General features: G+C 54.2%; 1 protein-coding gene across 3 annotated transcripts in view; it reads left to right on the top strand.

The window, feature by feature from the left end:
• Nucleotides 1-17,457, top strand: part of ADCY5 (adenylate cyclase 5) — a 162,694-nt gene extending 145,237 nt beyond the window's left edge. For all 3 annotated transcript variants that reach the window (XM_007985588.3, XM_073009764.1, XM_073009765.1), the window contains exons 15-21: nucleotides 836-1,011; nucleotides 3,749-3,778; nucleotides 4,920-5,052; nucleotides 9,850-10,113; nucleotides 11,269-11,473; nucleotides 14,439-14,563; nucleotides 16,534-17,457. In XM_007985588.3, coding sequence (XP_007983779.3) covers nucleotides 836-1,011; nucleotides 3,749-3,778; nucleotides 4,920-5,052; nucleotides 9,850-10,113; nucleotides 11,269-11,473; nucleotides 14,439-14,563; nucleotides 16,534-16,662 — 1,062 coding nt within the window. In that variant the 3' untranslated portion in view covers nucleotides 16,663-17,457. The remainder of the gene's footprint in view (nucleotides 1-835; nucleotides 1,012-3,748; nucleotides 3,779-4,919; nucleotides 5,053-9,849; nucleotides 10,114-11,268; nucleotides 11,474-14,438; nucleotides 14,564-16,533) is intronic.
• Nucleotides 17,458-18,716: the final 1,259 nt, after the last annotated feature.

Here is an 18,716-nt window from a genome sequence, read left to right as displayed (position 1 = left end):
GTGCATCAAGGGACAGCAGCAGATGGGGACCTCCAAGATTACCTGGTTCAGCCCCTCAGTTGTCTAAGAAGGAAACGGAGGCTCAGAGACCAGAAGGGGCTTCCCCAGAGGGAACAGCACAGGGCATGATCCCTCCTCTGAAACCTTTGGGGCCCCATATATTTTGGACTTCAGAATTTTTCAGATTTTAAAAGGTTGCCTCCCACCCCCAGTGGAGTCTGATCATGAAGTGGTCATATTTCCACAGTAGTAGCATGTCTGCATGTCACAGGAGACAGGATAAAGATAACTAGCGTCCCAGCAGTGAGGTCAGCTCTTGTCGCCAGAGCAGCTCCGTTCAGGCGTGGCCCCTACAGGAGTCATGAAAACACATTCAGCTTTTGGAGCTTTGTAGTTCAAAGCTGCAGATGAGGGGCTCCCCACGGTTATTGAGGGTGCCGGACAGTGCAGCAAGGGCTTCCTTGCTTGTGTTCATCACCGCTAGCCGTGAGATAGGAAGTCTTGCAGAGCGGACACTGAGGCTCAGAGGGGCTGAGCACACAGCCTGAGGCACACAAAACCCAGCCTGGATCACGGCTGAAACCCAGGGCAGCCTGGGCCTGCAGCGTAGCTGTAATGTGGGGCTGTCCCGCAGGCAATGGCCAGACTCCAGCTGGAGCCCATCTCCTGGTTCCTAACCAGGGCCCTTTGCCTTACATCACACCTGTTGGGAAATTTACATCAGCAGAAACATGTCCAGCCCAGGCCTCACTTGAGCCAGCTCAGACTGGAGGATGCACGGGGCCAGGGGGCGGGCAGGGCCTGGGGAGCTGATGCCACTGCCCTCTGCCCGCAGTACTTCACCTACAGTGTGCTGCTCAGCCTGCTGGCCTGCTCCGTGTTCCTGCAGATCAACTGCATCGGGAAGCTGGCGCTCATGCTGGCCATCGAGCTCATCTACGTGCTCATCGTGGAGGTGCCGGGTGTCACGCTCTTCGACAATGCCGACCTGCTAGTCACCGCCAACGCCATGTACGGGGCACCTTCCTCACGCTCCCCACGGGGCACGGGACATTGCAGGGAGGTGGCAAGAGCAGGAGGTTTAGGGTTCCGGCACCACGGGGAACTTGTGAGGAGAGTGTATTGTTCCTCCCCAGCCCTGACATCTGGGGAAACGGCCTTGTTTCTTTCCTTCCTTCCTGTCCCCAGTAGTTGGAGTGGCCTCAGGTCACCAGGCCCCATTGTGTTTCTTTCTCTGATTTGCTCCTCCCTTGCCAGGGCAGCCTCCAGTGGGCTGCTTTCACCTCAGTCCAGCTGCCCCAGGCTCAGAGGAGTCACGGTCCAGCAGAGCCAGGCAGTAAGGTGTGTGGGAGCAGAAGGACAAGCTTTGTTGTTCACAGGCTCTGTGTCCCACCTCAAGGCAGGTGCCTGGATATCTGCTGTTCCTCTTCACGCTCCAGCAACCCAGCGAAATAGGCAGACCCACCACATAAGGCGGGGCATCTGTGCACTACTGAAAGGCTCCTGGCTGTGGTGGCAGAGGTTAGGTCCCACGTCCTAGAGGTGGTGGGCGTGAAGGTGGGGCCCACGGCTGTCTGGCCCCATAGTCAGCATGGCCATGTAGTGATAAATGTCAGATTTCCAAGGGAGGTGGCTCCATGAGGGGAAAGACCTCAGGCTTCGGGTGAAATTGGGTTAGAATCTCAGCATCAGACACATTGGTCATTCCTCTGAACCTCATAACTTTTTCCTTGTAAAATGGGAATATTGTCAACCTAAATGAAGGCGGTTGAGGCAGAAATAATTTGATTAAGTTTTGTTGGAAGCTGAATGTGAGGATTGGCCAGGAAGATACACGCACCAAGTTGGGCGTGTTCCAGAAGCTTCGGGAATGCTTTCATAAGAAAGTAGAAGGGAAGGGGACTCCTCAGATCAGAGTTGTCCTTTGTCATTGGAGGGTTACAGTCACTGGCTACAGACGCAACATACAGACTAAAATGTCTACATGCCAGCAATCAGTACAAATTCATGATTCAGAAATGAATCAGCATTTTTTATATCAACAGGTTATGCATTAATCAGTACATCAGCAATTTGAGGAGCTCAGATAAGATTCTTCACTCAGGGACAGGATATTGCTGTAAATCACAAGACCTCCCCGAAGCAGGTTAATTTGGAAGGTTGGCAAATGTGACCTGTAGATTATCAACGCCTATAGTAGTAAGATGTATTTAAAGTGCCTGATTCGTCATACTCTTTTCTATGCATCACCACTCCCTACACACACACCAAGAAGTGCAAAAAAAAAAAAAAAAAAAAAAAAAAAGTGAGAGTTCTGTGTCCCCTGAAAAAATGTAGCAAACTGTACCTTTTTTGAGTTAGAGGAAGGGATTCACCCATCCATCCATTTGTTCACCCATTCATTCATTCAAAAATGTTTATTAAGGGCCTGCTATGTGCCAGCTGCTGACCTGGGCAGTGGAGGTACAATGTGGATACACAGAAAACTCTCAGGAATGTTTCTCTCTCGGGAAGGTGGTGTTGCCTGAGAAAGTGGAGCTCTAATGAAGGGTTTAAGTCATATTCAAGGAAGAACTTCTTGGTGGTTGTGTAGGGGCCGTGGGCAGATGACCACAAAGACGTGGGGCAGTCGAGCATGGGACAGGCTGCAGTCCTTTGAGGAGGAAGAAAAGGTCCAGGAACTTTCTACCCATGGGTCGGGACTGGAGCAGGGAATGTTGCCCTCTTCTTACTGCTCCTTCCCCGTCTCCAGCATCTCCTCTTCAGGTGCTGAAGCTGGCAGCAGACAGTAAAGGTTATTTCTGGATTGGGAGACCGTGGTTTGGCTCTAGGGCAACATTTTCCAATAGATAAAACGTGGGCCGGGTGGGGTAGCTCACGCCTGTAATCCCAGCACTACGGGAGGCTGAGGTGGGTGGATCAGTTGAGTCCAGCCTGGCCAACAAAATCCCATGTCTACTAGAAATATAAAAATCAGTCAGGCGTGGTGGCATGTGCCTGTAATCCCAGCTACTTGGGAGACTGAGGCACAAGAATAGCTTGAACTCAGGAGGTGGCGGTTATAGTGAGCCGAGACTGCACTACTGCACTCCAGCCTGGAAGATAGAGCAAGACTCTGTCTCAAAAAAAAAAAAAACAAAAAAAACACGTAATTTAAAATTTTCTTATAGCCATATTAAAAAGGCAAAAAGTATAATTTGACTTTTATTTAATGAGTACTATATAGCCAGAATATCATTTTAAGATATAATCAGTATAAAATTTTTAATGAAATATTTTACCTTTTTTTACACTAATTATTCAAAACCTGGTGTATGTTTTACATGTACAGCACATTTTAGCTTGCACCAGCCCCGTGTTAAGTCTCAGCAGCTGCATGTGGCCAGCGGCTGCCACACCAAGCAGCGCAGCTGTGGGATCTCCTCCACTCCCTCTGGATGGCAGCAAAGGCCTGGGAGAGGGAGAGGCAGGCAGGCCTCCACCCAGGCAGATGGGCTGGGTCAGGGAAGGCAGGGTTTCAGGTAAGAGCTGGGTGGTTTGTGGTCATAAGTATCCAGTGCTAGTTGGGGCTGCGTTTTCTACCACCTCCCATCCTGAAAGTGTCCTTGAATATGGAGGGGGTTGGGGCTGGGGAGCCAGGAGCAGCAGTGGTGGGGACAGCCGAGCAGGGCGTGGGGGCCGAGCAGGAGTGGAGGCCGCCTTATGCCGAAGGGTGGCCCTGACCAGTCTTCCCCAACTCTCTTCACAGAGACTTCTTCAACAACGGGACCTCCCAGTGGTGAGTTGATGCTCCTCAGATAGGGCTGCTCCCTGCCCTCAGCAGAGAACAGACAGGGAAGGCAGCTGGTGCCCAGGTGGGAGGGGCCTTGGTGGCAAGGTGGGTAATGAAGGAGGCGGCCAGCAGGAACAGGGAGGCTGGTTCCTCCTGGGGCAGCAAGGCGTCCTCAGGGGCAGAGGCCCTGGTCACTTTCATGATCCCTGCCAAGGTGATCTGTAGGCTCTGTGGTTGGGATCACCGGCTTCAGATCATTCCATAGGCCTCATTTTAAAGCATTTAGCCTCAAGCTCTTCCCCAGGAGCCTGTGAGAACCCCAGACCCAGGAGAATGGAAGCTGGTACCCACTTTCCCTCTGGAGTTGAGGAATAAAGGCGAGGGCTGCAGCGCTTGTGGGACCCGTCCCTGCATTGAGGGCTGCTGCCTGGGCAAGGGGGGAAGCAGTCACTGGAGCCTCTGTGCAGCCTTCCAGGGCGTGAGCTCTTGGCTAGCACAAGACGTAGGGTTTGGAACGGCCGCTTTTGTTAAGAGTATCTATTAGTAACAAAAATAGAATTAGACAATAATGCTACTAGTTTTGGAGGACCTACTGTTTGTCAGATGCTGCACTAAGCATTTTGTTTATAATATCTCTTTAATCCTTACTACCATCTTGAAATGTGGGTATTGTTATCCTGTTGTACACAGATAAGCAAACTAAAGTTCAGAGAGATTAAGACACTTGCCCAAGGTTGTCCAGAGACAGGGTCAGCATGGCCTGCCTGGCCCCCTTGTACTGCACCCACTACCCCTGTCTTGTCCAGAGAAGGATCTGGATATACATGCTGCCTTTTAGAAGGGCCGAGTTCATCCCCTGATCTGACAAGAGGGGAGCTCCCAAGTGACGGGGGGTTATGAGGCGTCAGGAGAGGAGTAATGGCTGCCTGGGCTGCAGGTGCAAGCAGGGTCTGAGATGGGGCTGCCAGCCAGGAAGGCTTCCTGGAGGAGGCATGTGTGAGGCAAAGTTTGAGCAGGGGGATAAGGAAGAGGGGAAGGTATAGTGGGAGGAAGAAAAAAGGGACAGCAGTGGGTGGGGGTGGGGGGTCCTCAGAGCCCACTGTGAGGAGCCTGGGCGGTCTCAGGCCTGCCCACCTCCTACCCGCAGCCCTGAGCACGCAACCAAGGTGGCATTGAAGGTGGTGACGCCCATCATCATCTCAGTCTTTGTGCTGGCCCTGTACCTGCACGCCCAGCAGGTGGAGTCCACCGCCCGCCTCGACTTCCTCTGGAAACTGCAGGTGGGTGGACCTGGGGCTGGACCTGGGGAGGGGAGGCATTTGGGAGCAGGTGACGGAGACAACAGGCTCGTTTCCTGGGCCAGGCCAAGCCGGGCCTTTGTTTTACACTGACAAGCTGTCCTGCTCAGGCCCCATCGAAGCCACTTGGTACCCCGTGTCCCCGTGGGTCTGCTTCCTGCTCTCTGGAGCCAAGGGGTAAAACCCTGGGACTTACTACATGCAGACAAACCCATGCTGACAGTGCTGGGACTCTGATGGGCCCAGGAGGCGTGCTTTGAAGTCAGCAAATACTGGTGGGGCACTTACTTTGTGTGCTGCCACGCAGGGCAGAGGGGAGGTGCAGGCAGGTCCTTTGTGGTGGGGGCAGCAATGGACGGTGCGGGAAGGAAGAGTGGCAAGAGGTGAGTGGAGGAGTAGGGAAGGAACCTGGCCAGGGTAGGGAGCTGGTACCAAAGGCTGCTCAGCAGGGCTTGACCTGGCCAGAGCTGGGTCGAAGACTCCTCCAGAGGGGATGGACTGAAGGAGCAAAGACTGTTGACCATGCTGCGTGCATTCCAACCAACATGGCTCTCCAGGATGCATGCCCCGTGCCCTGTGCCTTGTCTCCCTGGAGGAAGGGGTGCCCGTAGGCCAGGTTACCTGCTGGAGCATCTCGGAAGGGCCAGGAGGGAGTGCCCAAGAATGCTCAGCAGGAGAAAGCCCTGTCTTCCTGCGGGCTGCCTCACACCTTTTATTCCAGCCCAGCCCTGTGCAGAGCTTAGCCTGGCCTGGTCTCTACCTCTTCTGGCCCAGCCCCTATCTCCAGACCACTTGAGCTCACCCACAGCTCTCCTTGACCTCCTCTATCCCAGACTTGTTAGAGGCGTCAGAATGGAAGTCTTTGGGCTGGAGCAGGAGGCCCCGCTTTTTATTGGATGCTGAGTGAGAATGGGGGCAAATGGTTGTCCCTTCTGCTGAATATTTTGCATGGGTTCTGGCTGGAACTGAGCATGGAGGTCTGTAGTTGGGGGGATCCTCCGATTTAGGGGAACCAGGGAGAATCCCAGAAGGGTTCTGTGCAGAATGCCCTTGGGAAGCCCTGGGCTGGGGCACCCTGGGGAAGATCCTGTGTGAGCCTCCCCCTTGTCAGGCCTCTGCCTTCTCCCTCAATCGCCTCTTCTTTGGGAACATTTTCAGGAGGCTCGCGTTTTTCTGCATTTGCTCTATCACCCCCCGCCATATGTACTTTCTGACATGATGCCTCATCACCCCTAAATACTCCCATGTCTACCTTGAAAAAACAAGGACACTCCCTGCGTCATCCCTGCACACCCTCCCCACCTAGGCGATCACCAGGGGTGCGGCAGGCCCCACTTAGTGTTGCCAACTGTCCTGATGCTGGTCCAGGATCCTGTGCATGGACCCTCTGCATCGAGCTCTTCCGGTCTGCAGCAGATCCTCAGTCTCTCCTCGTCTCACAGTCCTTGCCAATCTTAAAGAACTTATTATTCTGGGACCTTCAGACCCATGTCCAGACTCAGGCTGAGCCCTTCCTGGAGGAAGCACACAGAAATGGAGCCGGGCACCCCTCGATGCCTCACACTGAGAGACTGTACTGCGTTGACCCATCCCACCACTGTTGATGTCAGCCCTGATGCCTGCTCCGCCGGCATCGCCAGATTTCTCCACTGTCAAGTCCCCCTTTCCCCCTTTGTATTTGAGTAGCACTTTATGGAAAGAGAGTCTGATATTCCACTAATTTTCTGATCCTCAGCAAATCTCTGCCCAGCAACCTTTGCATCCATTGGTGGCTCCTGCTTGTCTCAGTGCCTGCTGTGGAAATGCCCGATAGCAATGCCCAGTGTCCGCCATTCCTTCTGGACTTGCTGGTTGGCATTCTACTACACAGAAGAGCTGTCCCTCCTCCATTGATTTGCTTATTTATTCACTTCTGTACCTCAGCCTAGACTCACAGATTCCCATGTAATCCAGTGGGTTATCATCTGCAACCTTCACTATTTATTTTAAGACTCAAATTGTCCTAGGTTTGGCCCATGTGCATTTCAAGTTGTCTGTGTTATCTGACAGGTCTCCATCATGCTTTGAGCTTTTCCTGATTTTATAACACAAGCGATCTCAGGGTAATCTTGCGCTTTCCCTGCTGCAGCCCAGGAATCTGTGATTTCTTCAAAGAGCCCTCCCTCATTCTTTATAGTAGAGAGTGGTGTTTAGAAACCAAGGTCTGAGTGCTTGGTGTGCTCGCTGCTTGTAGGTCCTCTCCATGGACAATGCTAAGAAAGATATGTAAGTGTGGAAACATACGTGGAAACGTGTGTACATATGTATCTATACTACTTCAGTATCCGTCTGTATAGATCTGTTTTTAATAATCCTGAGTTCATACCACTATCTCCCATTTTAATCCAATACCTCAGGCTTCTTCCCAGCCTTCCCTTTTCCATGCTTGCAATGTCATTTCTGGCAATGAGAAAGTCCTCTCCCATTATCTTTCATATATGCGTTTATTTGCGCAGTGGTGACCCCCACCACCCTCTCCCCGCCTGTGTGTACACACATGCACATGAGTGTGTGTGCATGTGTGTGTGCGTAGGAATGTGTGAGTGAGCCTGTGTCTACCTGCCAGCCTGTGGCAACCTCTCTCTCTGAAGTTTTCCAGCAGGTCCCTCATTCTCCCATTCTTCCCCTGGAATTTTGGGAGAGGGAGCCAACAGCACATAAATACAAATAAAGAAATGCCAGAAAGCAGGCCCTTGGGATGGGTGAGTGATAGTCCTTGCCCCACCCCGAGACTGGCTCCAGCAGCCTCTGTACAGTTGGCTGGTAGGCGGACTTCTCAGCATTCTTGAAGCATCTGCACAAGGAACACACTCTAACCTGCCAGGCCCCCACCTGGCCCCCTCCTGGCCTAACTGCAGGGTCTGAGTTCTCAGGAGAGCCTGCTCTTGTCCCTTCCTCCAGCATTGACCTTAGTGGGGCCACCAAGAGGCTGTAGCCCCCTGAACCTTTCTGCCCTGCCAGGACCCAGCCCCAGAAGTAGTTGGCTGCATTGGTAGGCGCCCACCTGTGCTGGGGTGGAGTTTGCAGAGGTGGCCGTAGCAACTGGCCTGGCCTTGGGGATTGACTTTGCCCCCAGCAGTAGCTTGCTCTAGCAGCCCTGCCCCCAGCCTCCACCTCCATTCTGTCTGACACTTTGGACTGATGCTGTCTGCCACCTGCAGGGTGCATCAAAGGAGCTGCAGTGCTCCTGGCATCCCTGGGCCCCCAGGCATGTGTCTCAGCAGAGGTAGGAGCAGGACTGTCTAGTCTGGTGCATTTTCAGAGGCAAATAACTAACTGCCGGGCTTCTCCATGGGACAGCCTGTGAGAAGCAGCACAGGAATGCCCCCCGCTCCCAGCCTTCTCCCATGGGCACAGCTGCTTCAGAGCCAGACACAGGTAGCCTTATTCATGGGGAGGGGCATTTCTGCCTCCCAGGAGCTTAGGTTACCTGGGCAGGAAGACTGGGCAAGAAGATAGCACAGACCAGCTGACTCCCCATGCCTCTGTGGGTGGTGGTGGAAGGCGGGGCCCTTTAGCATCCAGGACCCCTCGGGCTGATCCCTGTCCTCACAACCACATTCCCAGGGGCCATAGGCAGCACAGTCAGGCCATTCACCTTAGGGGCAGGGCTGGCCGTTGAGCCTTGGGGTCCTGGATCTTCTGCCCTGGGAGCTCTTCCTCCCTGCTAGACCCAGGTCCTGAAGCCTTGGAAAGGGATGCCAGCTCCTTCCCCATGGGCAGCCACCACCTACAGGGACAGCCAAGGTCCTGAGAGTCAGTCCTGGTCCTGCTGTAGATTCTACTTGCAGCCGAGCAGAAAGGTGTCTTCATTTAGTTAGGAAAAGCCCAAGTGGGCCAGCCAGACCTTTCAAAGTGGCTCTGCTAATTAATGATCTTCTCCTGGTTGGTTTTGCCAACACGGTCACTCCCAGTTAAAGGGGGCCATGTTATCTGCCCCCATGGGTGAGGAAGCCAGCTGACCACTACAATGCAGTGTCTCATGAAGACTCTTGTTAGATGATTCCTTGTCACACCTCAGTGTGTGACACTTCTTCCCTTCAGCACCTTGTAGGGCACTACTGGCCTCTTGACCCAAGGGATCTGCACTATCCTTTAACCTGGAGGGTGGGTGACCACAAAATCCCACTGCACAGACCCAGGACCCAAACTGGGGGGTAAACTAAAGTCACTGGTGATGTCCCATCCTCATCCCAGGGGGTCCCTCATGGCACTTGCTCCTCCTGGCTGCACCTGGCTCTGGGTCAAGTCTGCCCTCCTGGGAGGCAGGGAGACTGGGCAGGGCTTTGGGCTGTTTTCCCGCACAGGTCCGTCAATTAAGGTAATGAACAGTGGAGGAGCACCGGGGAGCTGGAGGGCTTGTGGGCTGTGTTTTGGATTCTTTTCCCCTCCAGCCTGGTTCTGGCCTTTGGCAGACAGGATCCTTGCAGCCTCGCCTCCAGGCCTGTTCCTGCTCGGGGCTCCCCCTTGCAGGCTCAGCACCCCCAGAGAGGCCGGCAGAGAGAGTTCAATGCTCAGAAATGTCTTTTCTGATTGTCAAAGTCCTGCTCTTTGGAGAAAACCTGGAAGTGGAAACAGCAGAGGGAGGAGGAGAGACAGCGGTACTTGCCAACATCCTGGGCACGAGTTGGCATTTGCGTGACTGGCACTTTTTCTTTGGGCCATGGAGAGGAGGAGGTGGAGGGGCCAGCACCTGGGCTCGCGCTGGCATCTGGGTGACTTGCAGTCTTTTTCTCCCAGGCCACAGAGGAGAAGGAGGAGATGGAGGAGCTGCAGGCCTACAACCGGCGGCTGCTGCACAACATCCTGCCCAAGGATGTGGCCGCTCACTTCCTGGCCCGCGAGCGGCGCAACGATGAGCTCTACTATCAGTCCTGTGAGTGCGTGGCGGTCATGTTCGCCTCCATCGCCAACTTCTCCGAGTTCTATGTTGAGCTGGAGGCCAACAACGAGGGTGTCGAGTGCCTGCGGCTACTCAATGAGATCATCGCTGACTTTGATGAGGTACACAGTAGGGCCTGGGTCGGGCTGTGTTCCTGGGAGGAGCCTACAGGTCCCTGGTGTGGGAGGGATGTGAAGAGACCTGGCGTCCCCTTCTACCATCCTGACATAAACAGTGATGATGAGAGCTCTACCGGCAGGAACCTGACTATGTCCCCAGGTGCTGCAGTGGGCACCTTGGACACATGGCCTGTCTCATCACCATGTGACAGATGAGGAAACTGAGGCCGACAGACTTCAAGTGTCTGGCCTAAGGTCACTGCCAGTAAGTGGCAGAGCTGGGGTTTCAGCCCACACTATTTGAACTTAGCCTTTGGCGGCCGCCTGACTGGCTCGCTGACTGCCGTTCCTCTCACGCCATCGAGGGTGCACGGGGCCCCAGGGCCTGGGACAACTCAGTGTCAGGACCCAGGGCTTTGAGAGAACCAAAGGAAGGGGGAGTCCCTCGGCTAAGGGAGGAGGCAGGACAAAGATGCGAGGCCCTGAGCAGCGGAGGCCAAGTTGAGGCATTCCTTCATTTCCTTCTCATGCCCCTGCTGAGCACCCGGCGTGTGGAGGAACTGGGGATGCGGAGCCCTGTAGCGCAGTCTCGCCCCCGGGAGCTCCTGAGTCGTCGGCGTCAGAGGGGCCACCCCAGCGGGCTGGCATGGCCTGGACACAGGGCACAGAGAGGAGCAGGACGATGGAGCTGGGCCAGGCAGTGTTGGGAACGGCCTGCGAGACTCCCGGGGCAGTGGAGTGATGGGATTTGGCTGAATTGAGTCTGGGAAGGCTTCTAGGAGGGCCGGGGCCAGAGGGTAGGGAAAGAGTGTCCTGCTGGACAAAGGGAGGTTTCCCTGGGTGGGATGGGGGAGCGAGCTTGTTGAAGAGGAGACAAGAAATTCAGAGGTGACTAGTGACCTTGTCTTCAGGGCTCTTGGCATGAGGGTGGGCAGGTAGCCCGCAGGCACCATCCAGCGGGTGAGAGTGTGGAGGGGCCTGGCTGTGTCAGGAGCGTTGCAAGCATCACACTGATGAGGGTAGAGACAGGCCCACTGTGTGAAGAGGGGACACATGAAGGGCCATGCTGCTGCACTTCCCTGCACATCCTCTGTCCCTCCCTGTGGCCCTCGGTGTCCCAGGGTTGGGGGTGACCCAGGTTTGGCCTCCTTCATCCAGATCATCAGCGAGGATCGGTTCCGGCAGCTGGAGAAGATCAAGACCATCGGCAGCACCTACATGGCTGCCTCCGGCCTCAACGACTCCACCTACGACAAGGTGGGCAAGACCCACATCAAGGCACTGGCCGACTTTGCCATGAAGCTGATGGACCAGATGAAGTACATCAATGAGCACTCTTTCAACAACTTCCAGATGAAGATCGGTGAGCGGGGCCCCCGGGAGGCTGAGCCCAGGGTGCGGTCAGGTGGAGGGCTGGCAGGGGCTCCCCCATACCCCGCCTGCATCCGCCATTGTGGTCCCAAGGTAGAAGGCCAGGGGCAGCAGAGGCTGAGGTGGTGTGTTCCCTGCCCTTAGTAGGTGGGGGCAGGCATGGGTCACTCACAGCGGAACCTGCCCAGAGCCTGGCGATGCCTCTGCTGCCTTTTGACATGAGGGCCACATGGGCAGGACACCCCTTTGTGAGTTCCCACCTCACTCAGATGCAGGGATGGCCTGGTGGGGCCCAGGCTGTGCCTGCTCGAAGGGCTTTGTGGGGGGTACTCTGTGCCGAGGGCATGGGGCCTTCTGGTGGTTGCAACACGGGCAGATGGCAGTCCCATTTATTTCAAGTAATACTGACCTAACAGCATTGTTTTGTTTAAAAGTATTCCACATTCATTCAGTAAAAATGGAAAACAGTAAAATCAAATACTGGATACATTTTAAATACAAAATGCATAAACATGTTACTAGTCATTAAATTTGCAAATTTAGAACATTAAACATGTAAGCTGCAAAATCGTTAGCAAAATAAAGTGAAACAGTTTGAAAAAACTGAACATTCAAAGAATCATGTGATAGTGACTGTGAAATGATTCTATTCCGACTTTTTAAAAAGAGTAACTTTTTACTCTTTTTACACAAGTTTCAAGTAGGGTTATTGTTGAGTTGAGGTGGTGAGCAAAATCTTCCAGTGGCTGCTCATCCACACAAACCAGGGAAAGAAATGGTGAGGAGCCTGTGATAGGTCGGAGCCCTGGGTCTTCCTGGACTCCTGCTTTGTCACATGCCTCGCCTTGGTTGGATGACTCTGGAGGGGCTGTGCCGATGCCTCTGTGGTGTCCGACAGAGGTCCTGAATCAGTTTCAAAATAGTCATGACCATATTCTTGCTCAGAAAGTCTTTGAACCAAAAACATACGTATTTTCCTTTTTTTTTTTTTTAAGTCAGTTTGGTTTCCTTACCCCTAACCTTTTATTTTGACAAGTTTCAACTCTACAGAAGAGTTGAAAAAATGGTACAATGAAAACCCAGGTACACACTGCCCCGTGTGTTCCACCCTCCTGTGTCCATAAAATGACTGTGGAATGCCAGCTCTGAACTCGTTCCACAAAGCTCGAGGCATTTCTGCAGTTTGTTTGTCCTTAGAATGGATCTTACCGAGGGTGTACAGTCTGATGGCGCACCAGTTGGTCTTGCAATAGAAAGCTGACGTGGTGGAGTGTTGCTCCTCCTGAGGTCTGTGGAGGTAAAGAATGCTTTCTGAACGAGCAGGCCTTTGTTCTATTCGCCATTTAATGCATTATCAACTCCCTGGGTATGTTTCAAACCATCAGTGATTCAGATTTCAAAGTTTTAAAAATCACAATTATCACCCACAAAAATACGGGCATTTCAATTCTCAAAATTAACACATTATACCGAAATATTGGATGACTAAAAACCAGTATTGTGATCATTCGTGTCCTTAGGAGACATTTTGTTGCAGCCAGAGTGTCAGGAATCGGGCTTTCCCTGGGCCAGCTGGCTTGCTGTATCCCATAGGCACAGTGCTTTGTGGGCTTGGCCAGGTTTGCATCCTGCACTGGCTGCTGGAGGCCCCGAGCGCAGCCAGCTGGGAGTCCGCTTTAAGTGATGTGCAGCCTACATTTTTGCATTAACGTCATACACCCTTGGTCTTGTGTAACGCTGACATTCTTGTTTTCCTTTCACCCCATCCTGCTTTGGTTTGTGTTTTGTCCACCTGCTTTGGTTTGCGTTTTTCTCCCAGTGTGTGTTTTTGAAAAGCCTCAACTCCTTGATTGGACCAGGCCTGGGGACTGAGTGTAGAATCTGCCAAGAGGTAGATAAGGAGCCGGGCAGGCAGCTGGGAGCCTGTGTGGCAGCTCCCTTCCTACAGACTGAGGCCTATCTTCCCTGGGTGGCGTGGCTTTGGGAAATAGAAGCCATCAGGGCTCAGTCCAGTCAGCAAGATGGACAGTCCAGCCTGGTGATGGCACATGGGGTATAAAGCTGCCTGTTGCTTGGAAGGACTGACGAGGAGGGTCATGGAAGGAAGTCCTGAGGACTGATGGCATTGCTGACCAAGTGAGGGTCACCAGGGGCCTAGTTTGGAGCTTCTGCTGTGTTTTCAGTCCTGCCCTTCACATACAAGAAACAGGCAACAGTGATGCTTAGTGAGGACAGTATGAGACCGGCAGGTTACATAGAAGGGAATGCCCCATGCCTGGAGACAGGACAGGAAATGTCTAGAGAATATCAGTTGAGCCAGATACGTGGGGGCAGGATTTAGCCTGGGGAGGAGGAAAGAGAACGCCTCAGGAGAGAGAAGCAGCTCAGCGAAGGCTCAGAGGCAGTGATGCTCAGCATTGCCTTGGGTGGGATTGGGAAGGTGGGTGGAGGAGAGCCGAAGTGGTGGCTGGAGCTTGGTCGCTGCAGTGTGCCTGCCCTAGCTCAGAGGCGGGGGAGCAGGAGTACTCGGAGAGAGGAGACTGGCACAGGGCGATGAGTTGGCCAGGATCTAAGAGTGAGAAGAGCGAGGAAAGAAACAGAAAAATGAGGAAGAGGGAGACAGCCAGTCTGATAAGTTGAGCCTAAATGGCTACAAGAGGAGGAGGATTAGGGAAAGGCAACTGCATTATACAGGAGGCCTTGAAGAGGGCACTCCTGGTTGAGAGGTGTCGAGGACACAGGTGCAGGCTCCTTGTGTCTTGCATTCACAGGCATTTGATAGGAGCAGAGAAGCGGGAGGCTGCAGGGTTAAGCGTGGCCTTGGGCCTGGAGGCCCATGGGTGTCTCAGGCTGGGAGTCAGGACCTGTGGCATGTGGAGAGAGAGATGGTGGCGAGGTCAAGCCAGACGTGTGTCAGTCCTAACCTGATGAGTGTGGCTGATTCCTCTCCCCTGCAGGGCTCAACATTGGCCCCGTGGTGGCCGGGGTGATAGGGGCACGAAAGCCTCAGTACGACATCTGGGGCAATACCGTGAACGTGGCCAGCCGCATGGACAGCACTGGTGTACCTGACCGCATCCAGGTGAGTGCAGGAGAATCCACCACCCCTCACCCCCATGGGAGGGCCTGTGACACCGAGAGGTCTTCAGGACAGGCCACCCAAAGTTCCCACTCAGAATCTCTGCAGCCAGATTCAAGGGTGTTGGGGCTGTTGACGCTTGGAAGCTTGGAGAACACAATTGTGTTTCAGACCCTCAGCACCTTGGACAGATCTTCGGCTTCTGCAGAGCCCTCTACTGGGCATGGAAGGGATTGGGGGCTGTTGGGAGTGGATCTGATTGTAGAGGCTGAGCTGAGAGTGCACATGCAGGCCCCAGTGCCTTCTAGTCCAGGCACACAGAGAGGATACAAAGATGTCTGCAGGGAGCAGGTCTTATCCATTGAGCCTGCAGCATTCCTGGCCTGGCTCAGGAGAGCCAGTGGAGGCTGCTGGCCCTGGGATGGTGCCTCCCCCAGCCCCAGCAGCCAAGGGCCCTGGCCAGAGACTCAGAGGCCTTTTCCCCTTGCTCCCTCCTTTGCAAGCTGGGCTTGTGGTTTCCAGGCCTGCTGTTCTTCAGCTGCTGCTTTTTCTCGAGCCTTCCTTGATTCCCTGCTGTAGTCTGATGGCAGAGGCATTGCTCTGGGCGGTAGTCCCTTGCAAGGCCCTCACCCACAGTTCTGTGTGAGGCTCTGGGAAGTCAGCTCGCCTGCCCTCAGTTTTTCCAGGTGCTAACTGTGCTGCTTCTAAGGCCTTTTGCCAACACTGATGATACTGCTTAAATGTCCCGACTTCTCTCCCCCACAGGGCCTCTGAATAAAGAGCCTGACCCCAAGCACAGTCCTGGTCCACTCAGCCTGACCCAGCTGGGGTGTGGACGCTGACCCGGCTGGGGTGTGGACGCTGACCCGGCTGGGGTGTGGAAGCTGGCTGAGGGGCCTGGCCTTGATGGCCTTTTCTCACCTCCTCCTGCTGAGGAGGGCAGTGGGATGGGCCTAGAGATAGGAGTGAGAGGCATGTGTGTTTCCAAGGCTTCCAGCCCATTCAGGGACAGGTGCAAGGGACAGCAGCCACCACAATGACCCAGCACCTTACCTTGCGTGGGGCTTTGCTGCACAGGAACTGCAGCTAGTAACACAGTGGGGTCCCTCTCAGCAGCCCATCCAGCACTCCCGCCCCTGCTCCCTGGTGCTCCCAGCGGCGGGCTTGCAGCGTGGCTGGGGTGGGGAGCTCTGATGACGCTCTCAAACAGCTCTTGGATCATCACAGGAGGCACTGGCCATGCTGCCACTCCCCACACCTGTCCCCCGCCACTCTCCTCTTTCACCCAGCAATGGGATAGTGAAATTAACGAAGCCATCAGCGAGCTCCCTTCTTTGTTCCAAAAGCTAAAGCAGAGCCAGGTAACAAGGCCTGGACCTAAACCCAGGCCCTGCCGTTTATTAAGTGTGTAACCTCAGGCACGTGACTTACGTGCTCTGAGCCTGAAGGTAATAATAGTAGTCACCTCACAGGAAGATGCAGTGAGATAAGCAAAGGCTCTCAAACGACCTGTGGTGAAAAAACAGCTTTTAAAAATCATTCTGATCTGTCACGGAGGGATGCTTTTGTACAGCGCACCGGGGACACCCTTGGAGACGGGCTGCAGCCAGGTCAGATGGCTGTGAAAGCTCCCCCGCACTTACTCTCCACTCCTGAACTTCTCTGGACTCAGGGCAGTCAGTCCATGGACCACAGGCCACACTGAGTGGCACTGAAGCAGCACACGCAAGCTGCCCGTCACAGTGCCTGGCACGAACAGGTGCTGAGGGTGAGAGCTGGCATCACTCTTTTCTTAGGATCCCTTCCACGGTGAGCTGCTGTCACTTCCTGAGAGCGCCGCAGTGGGGCAGCTGCCCCCTCCTTCTGTGTCAGGGGTGGCAGCAGGGCTGGGCAGTCAGAGGTGGTTCTACCCCACAGTAGTTCATGGCCAAGGCCATCAGTGGCTTGTCCCCTCTCCTCCTTTTGCCCCACAGGTCACCACGGACATGTACCAGGTGCTGGCTGCCAACACATACCAACTGGAGTGCCGGGGCGTGGTCAAGGTCAAGGGCAAAGGCGAGATGATGACCTACTTCCTCAATGGAGGGCCCCCGCTCAGTTAGCAGCTGTTGGCCACCGGTGCCAGGCAGCCTGGCCTCCAGAGTCACGGAAGCAGCTTCTCTGTGTGCCAGGGGTGGCGGGGAAGCCATGCTCCAGCCCGCAGGGCTGCGCTGTTGAGATTTTCCACTTGGACTCCAGAGCAGCTGCTGCCTTTGCTGGTGGGCAGCGGCCTCCGTCCCAGGCCCTGGGGTGCCAGCGTCCTGCGAGCACCCAGCTGACCAAAGATGTTTCCCTCTGTAGAAGACTCTGCTAGACTGGGTCTGAAGCTTGAGTTTTCTAACAGGTGCTGCTGCACAGGTGGAAAGGAGCCGTGGGAATGTGTGTGTGGCGCGGCCCGGACAAGGGCAGGGCTGAGGGAGGGGCCTCCGACTCAGCTGGGGGTAGACGGGCTCGACTCTGGCCTGGGGGAGCCTAGGGACCCCAGGGGTCTGCTTTTCTATGTGAGCCTTTAAACTTCAGACAGAGAGGCCGCCACCCTGCGCCTGCAGGGGCTTTGGGGCAGGAGTGCTGGCTTTGGAGGGACTGTGGCCTTCATCGTGGTCCTCTGCCCACACCTCCACGCACACAGACAGTGCCCTAGGAGGGAAACAGAACTAATTACGAGGGGGAGGCAAGAGGACGCCAAGCAAGGAGTGGTGATTCTGAGAAAAATATTTATTAAATAAAACAAAACAAGTTCTCCGTGCCCTTCTTTAGACTGTGCTAGTTGTATGCGTGTAAGAGACCCACAAGCAAACAAGGACGCCACTCGGGGGGAGGGCAGGGATCCCCACTTGTCTTTTTTGTATTTTTTATTTTGTATTATTGAAAGCCTTGGAGATCTCACAGATATGCCAAATTCTATATTTTGTAAATTCTCTATATTAGAAAACAGCCGTGCACAGCGAGGCGTGTGCTCATTTGTACTGTGCGTATGTTGGCGTATGTACTGGTGTATATGTGCGTGTGTTCATGCTGTGGAACTGGTCTCACACCGGATGCATTTCCCTCCTTTCAGATTTGGCAGTTTTGGGTTTTTGCAGGTACCACCAGAGCAGTGGGTGTGTGCTTTTGGGGTACCATATGCTCAGCTTAAGGAGGAGGATGCATGGACACATTGCCCCATCTTTCTCTGACACACGCACACGTGTGTACACACATGCACACACCCTGCTTCCCCTAAGCAAAACGCAGATGGAATGATAAGAAAACAAAAAGCTGCTTTCCCATCCCAGGCCGAGCTGGAACCAAGGGAAGCAACCTCATCCTGAGGCAGGCAGTGTGGCACCCTCCACCCTCCACGCCCTGAGATTTCAGATGTTTGCTGCTTACAGAGGCAGCTCCCACGGATTCTGGAGTGCTTACAGAAGGCCGGGTGCTTTGCAGGCTGGGGCAAGAAAGCCAAGCCTGCCTGGCCTACTCAGTTGGCCAAGGTGCAGGTGGCTCTTCCTGGAGCTGTTCACTCAGACAGGGTTGCACTCAGACAGGGTTGCACTCAGACAGGGTTGCAACGTGCAGCCCTCAGGTTTGAGGAAAGGGAGTGGCCTTGACCTCCACCGGCAAACCAGGCAGAGGAATGGGTAGAGTCCAGCTTTAGAGTCCACAGGGAAAGCTAGCAGGAATTTTATCGGGAGGAGGCAGTTAAATATACCAAGAAAAAAAATACTATTTTTATAAGCTATGAGGAAGGCATTTGGAAAATGATACTCTACCACAGAATTCGATGGACTCCTTAGGGCCCATGCCCAAATCTTCCCATTGCTTCTCAGGTTAGAATGATCCTCACCTCCAACATGAGCTTGGAGGCGATGAGGCGGTGGCTCTGTGCCAGGTGCCACAATGTGACTTTGATATCCACCTGCACCACCTCTCACTGGGCTCTAGCACCACCCTCCCCTCGCCGCACACTAATCCCACCACAATTCGAACACAGCTCTGAGAAACAAAGTGTGCGGACCCAAAACTGCCAAGCCTGAGTCTGTCCCGTGCTTCTGCTGCTCCATCCTTTGAGTTCTGCATTGCCATCCTGCCGTCGAGGGCAGGAGGCCCGCTTTCTTCCAGCTGTTCTCAAGTTCCC

This window comes from Chlorocebus sabaeus, chromosome 22 (genome assembly GCF_047675955.1).
Source record: "Chlorocebus sabaeus isolate Y175 chromosome 22, mChlSab1.0.hap1, whole genome shotgun sequence".
NCBI lineage: Eukaryota > Metazoa > Chordata > Mammalia > Primates > Cercopithecidae > Chlorocebus > Chlorocebus sabaeus.
This window is presented reverse-complemented; position numbering and strand designations above follow the sequence as displayed.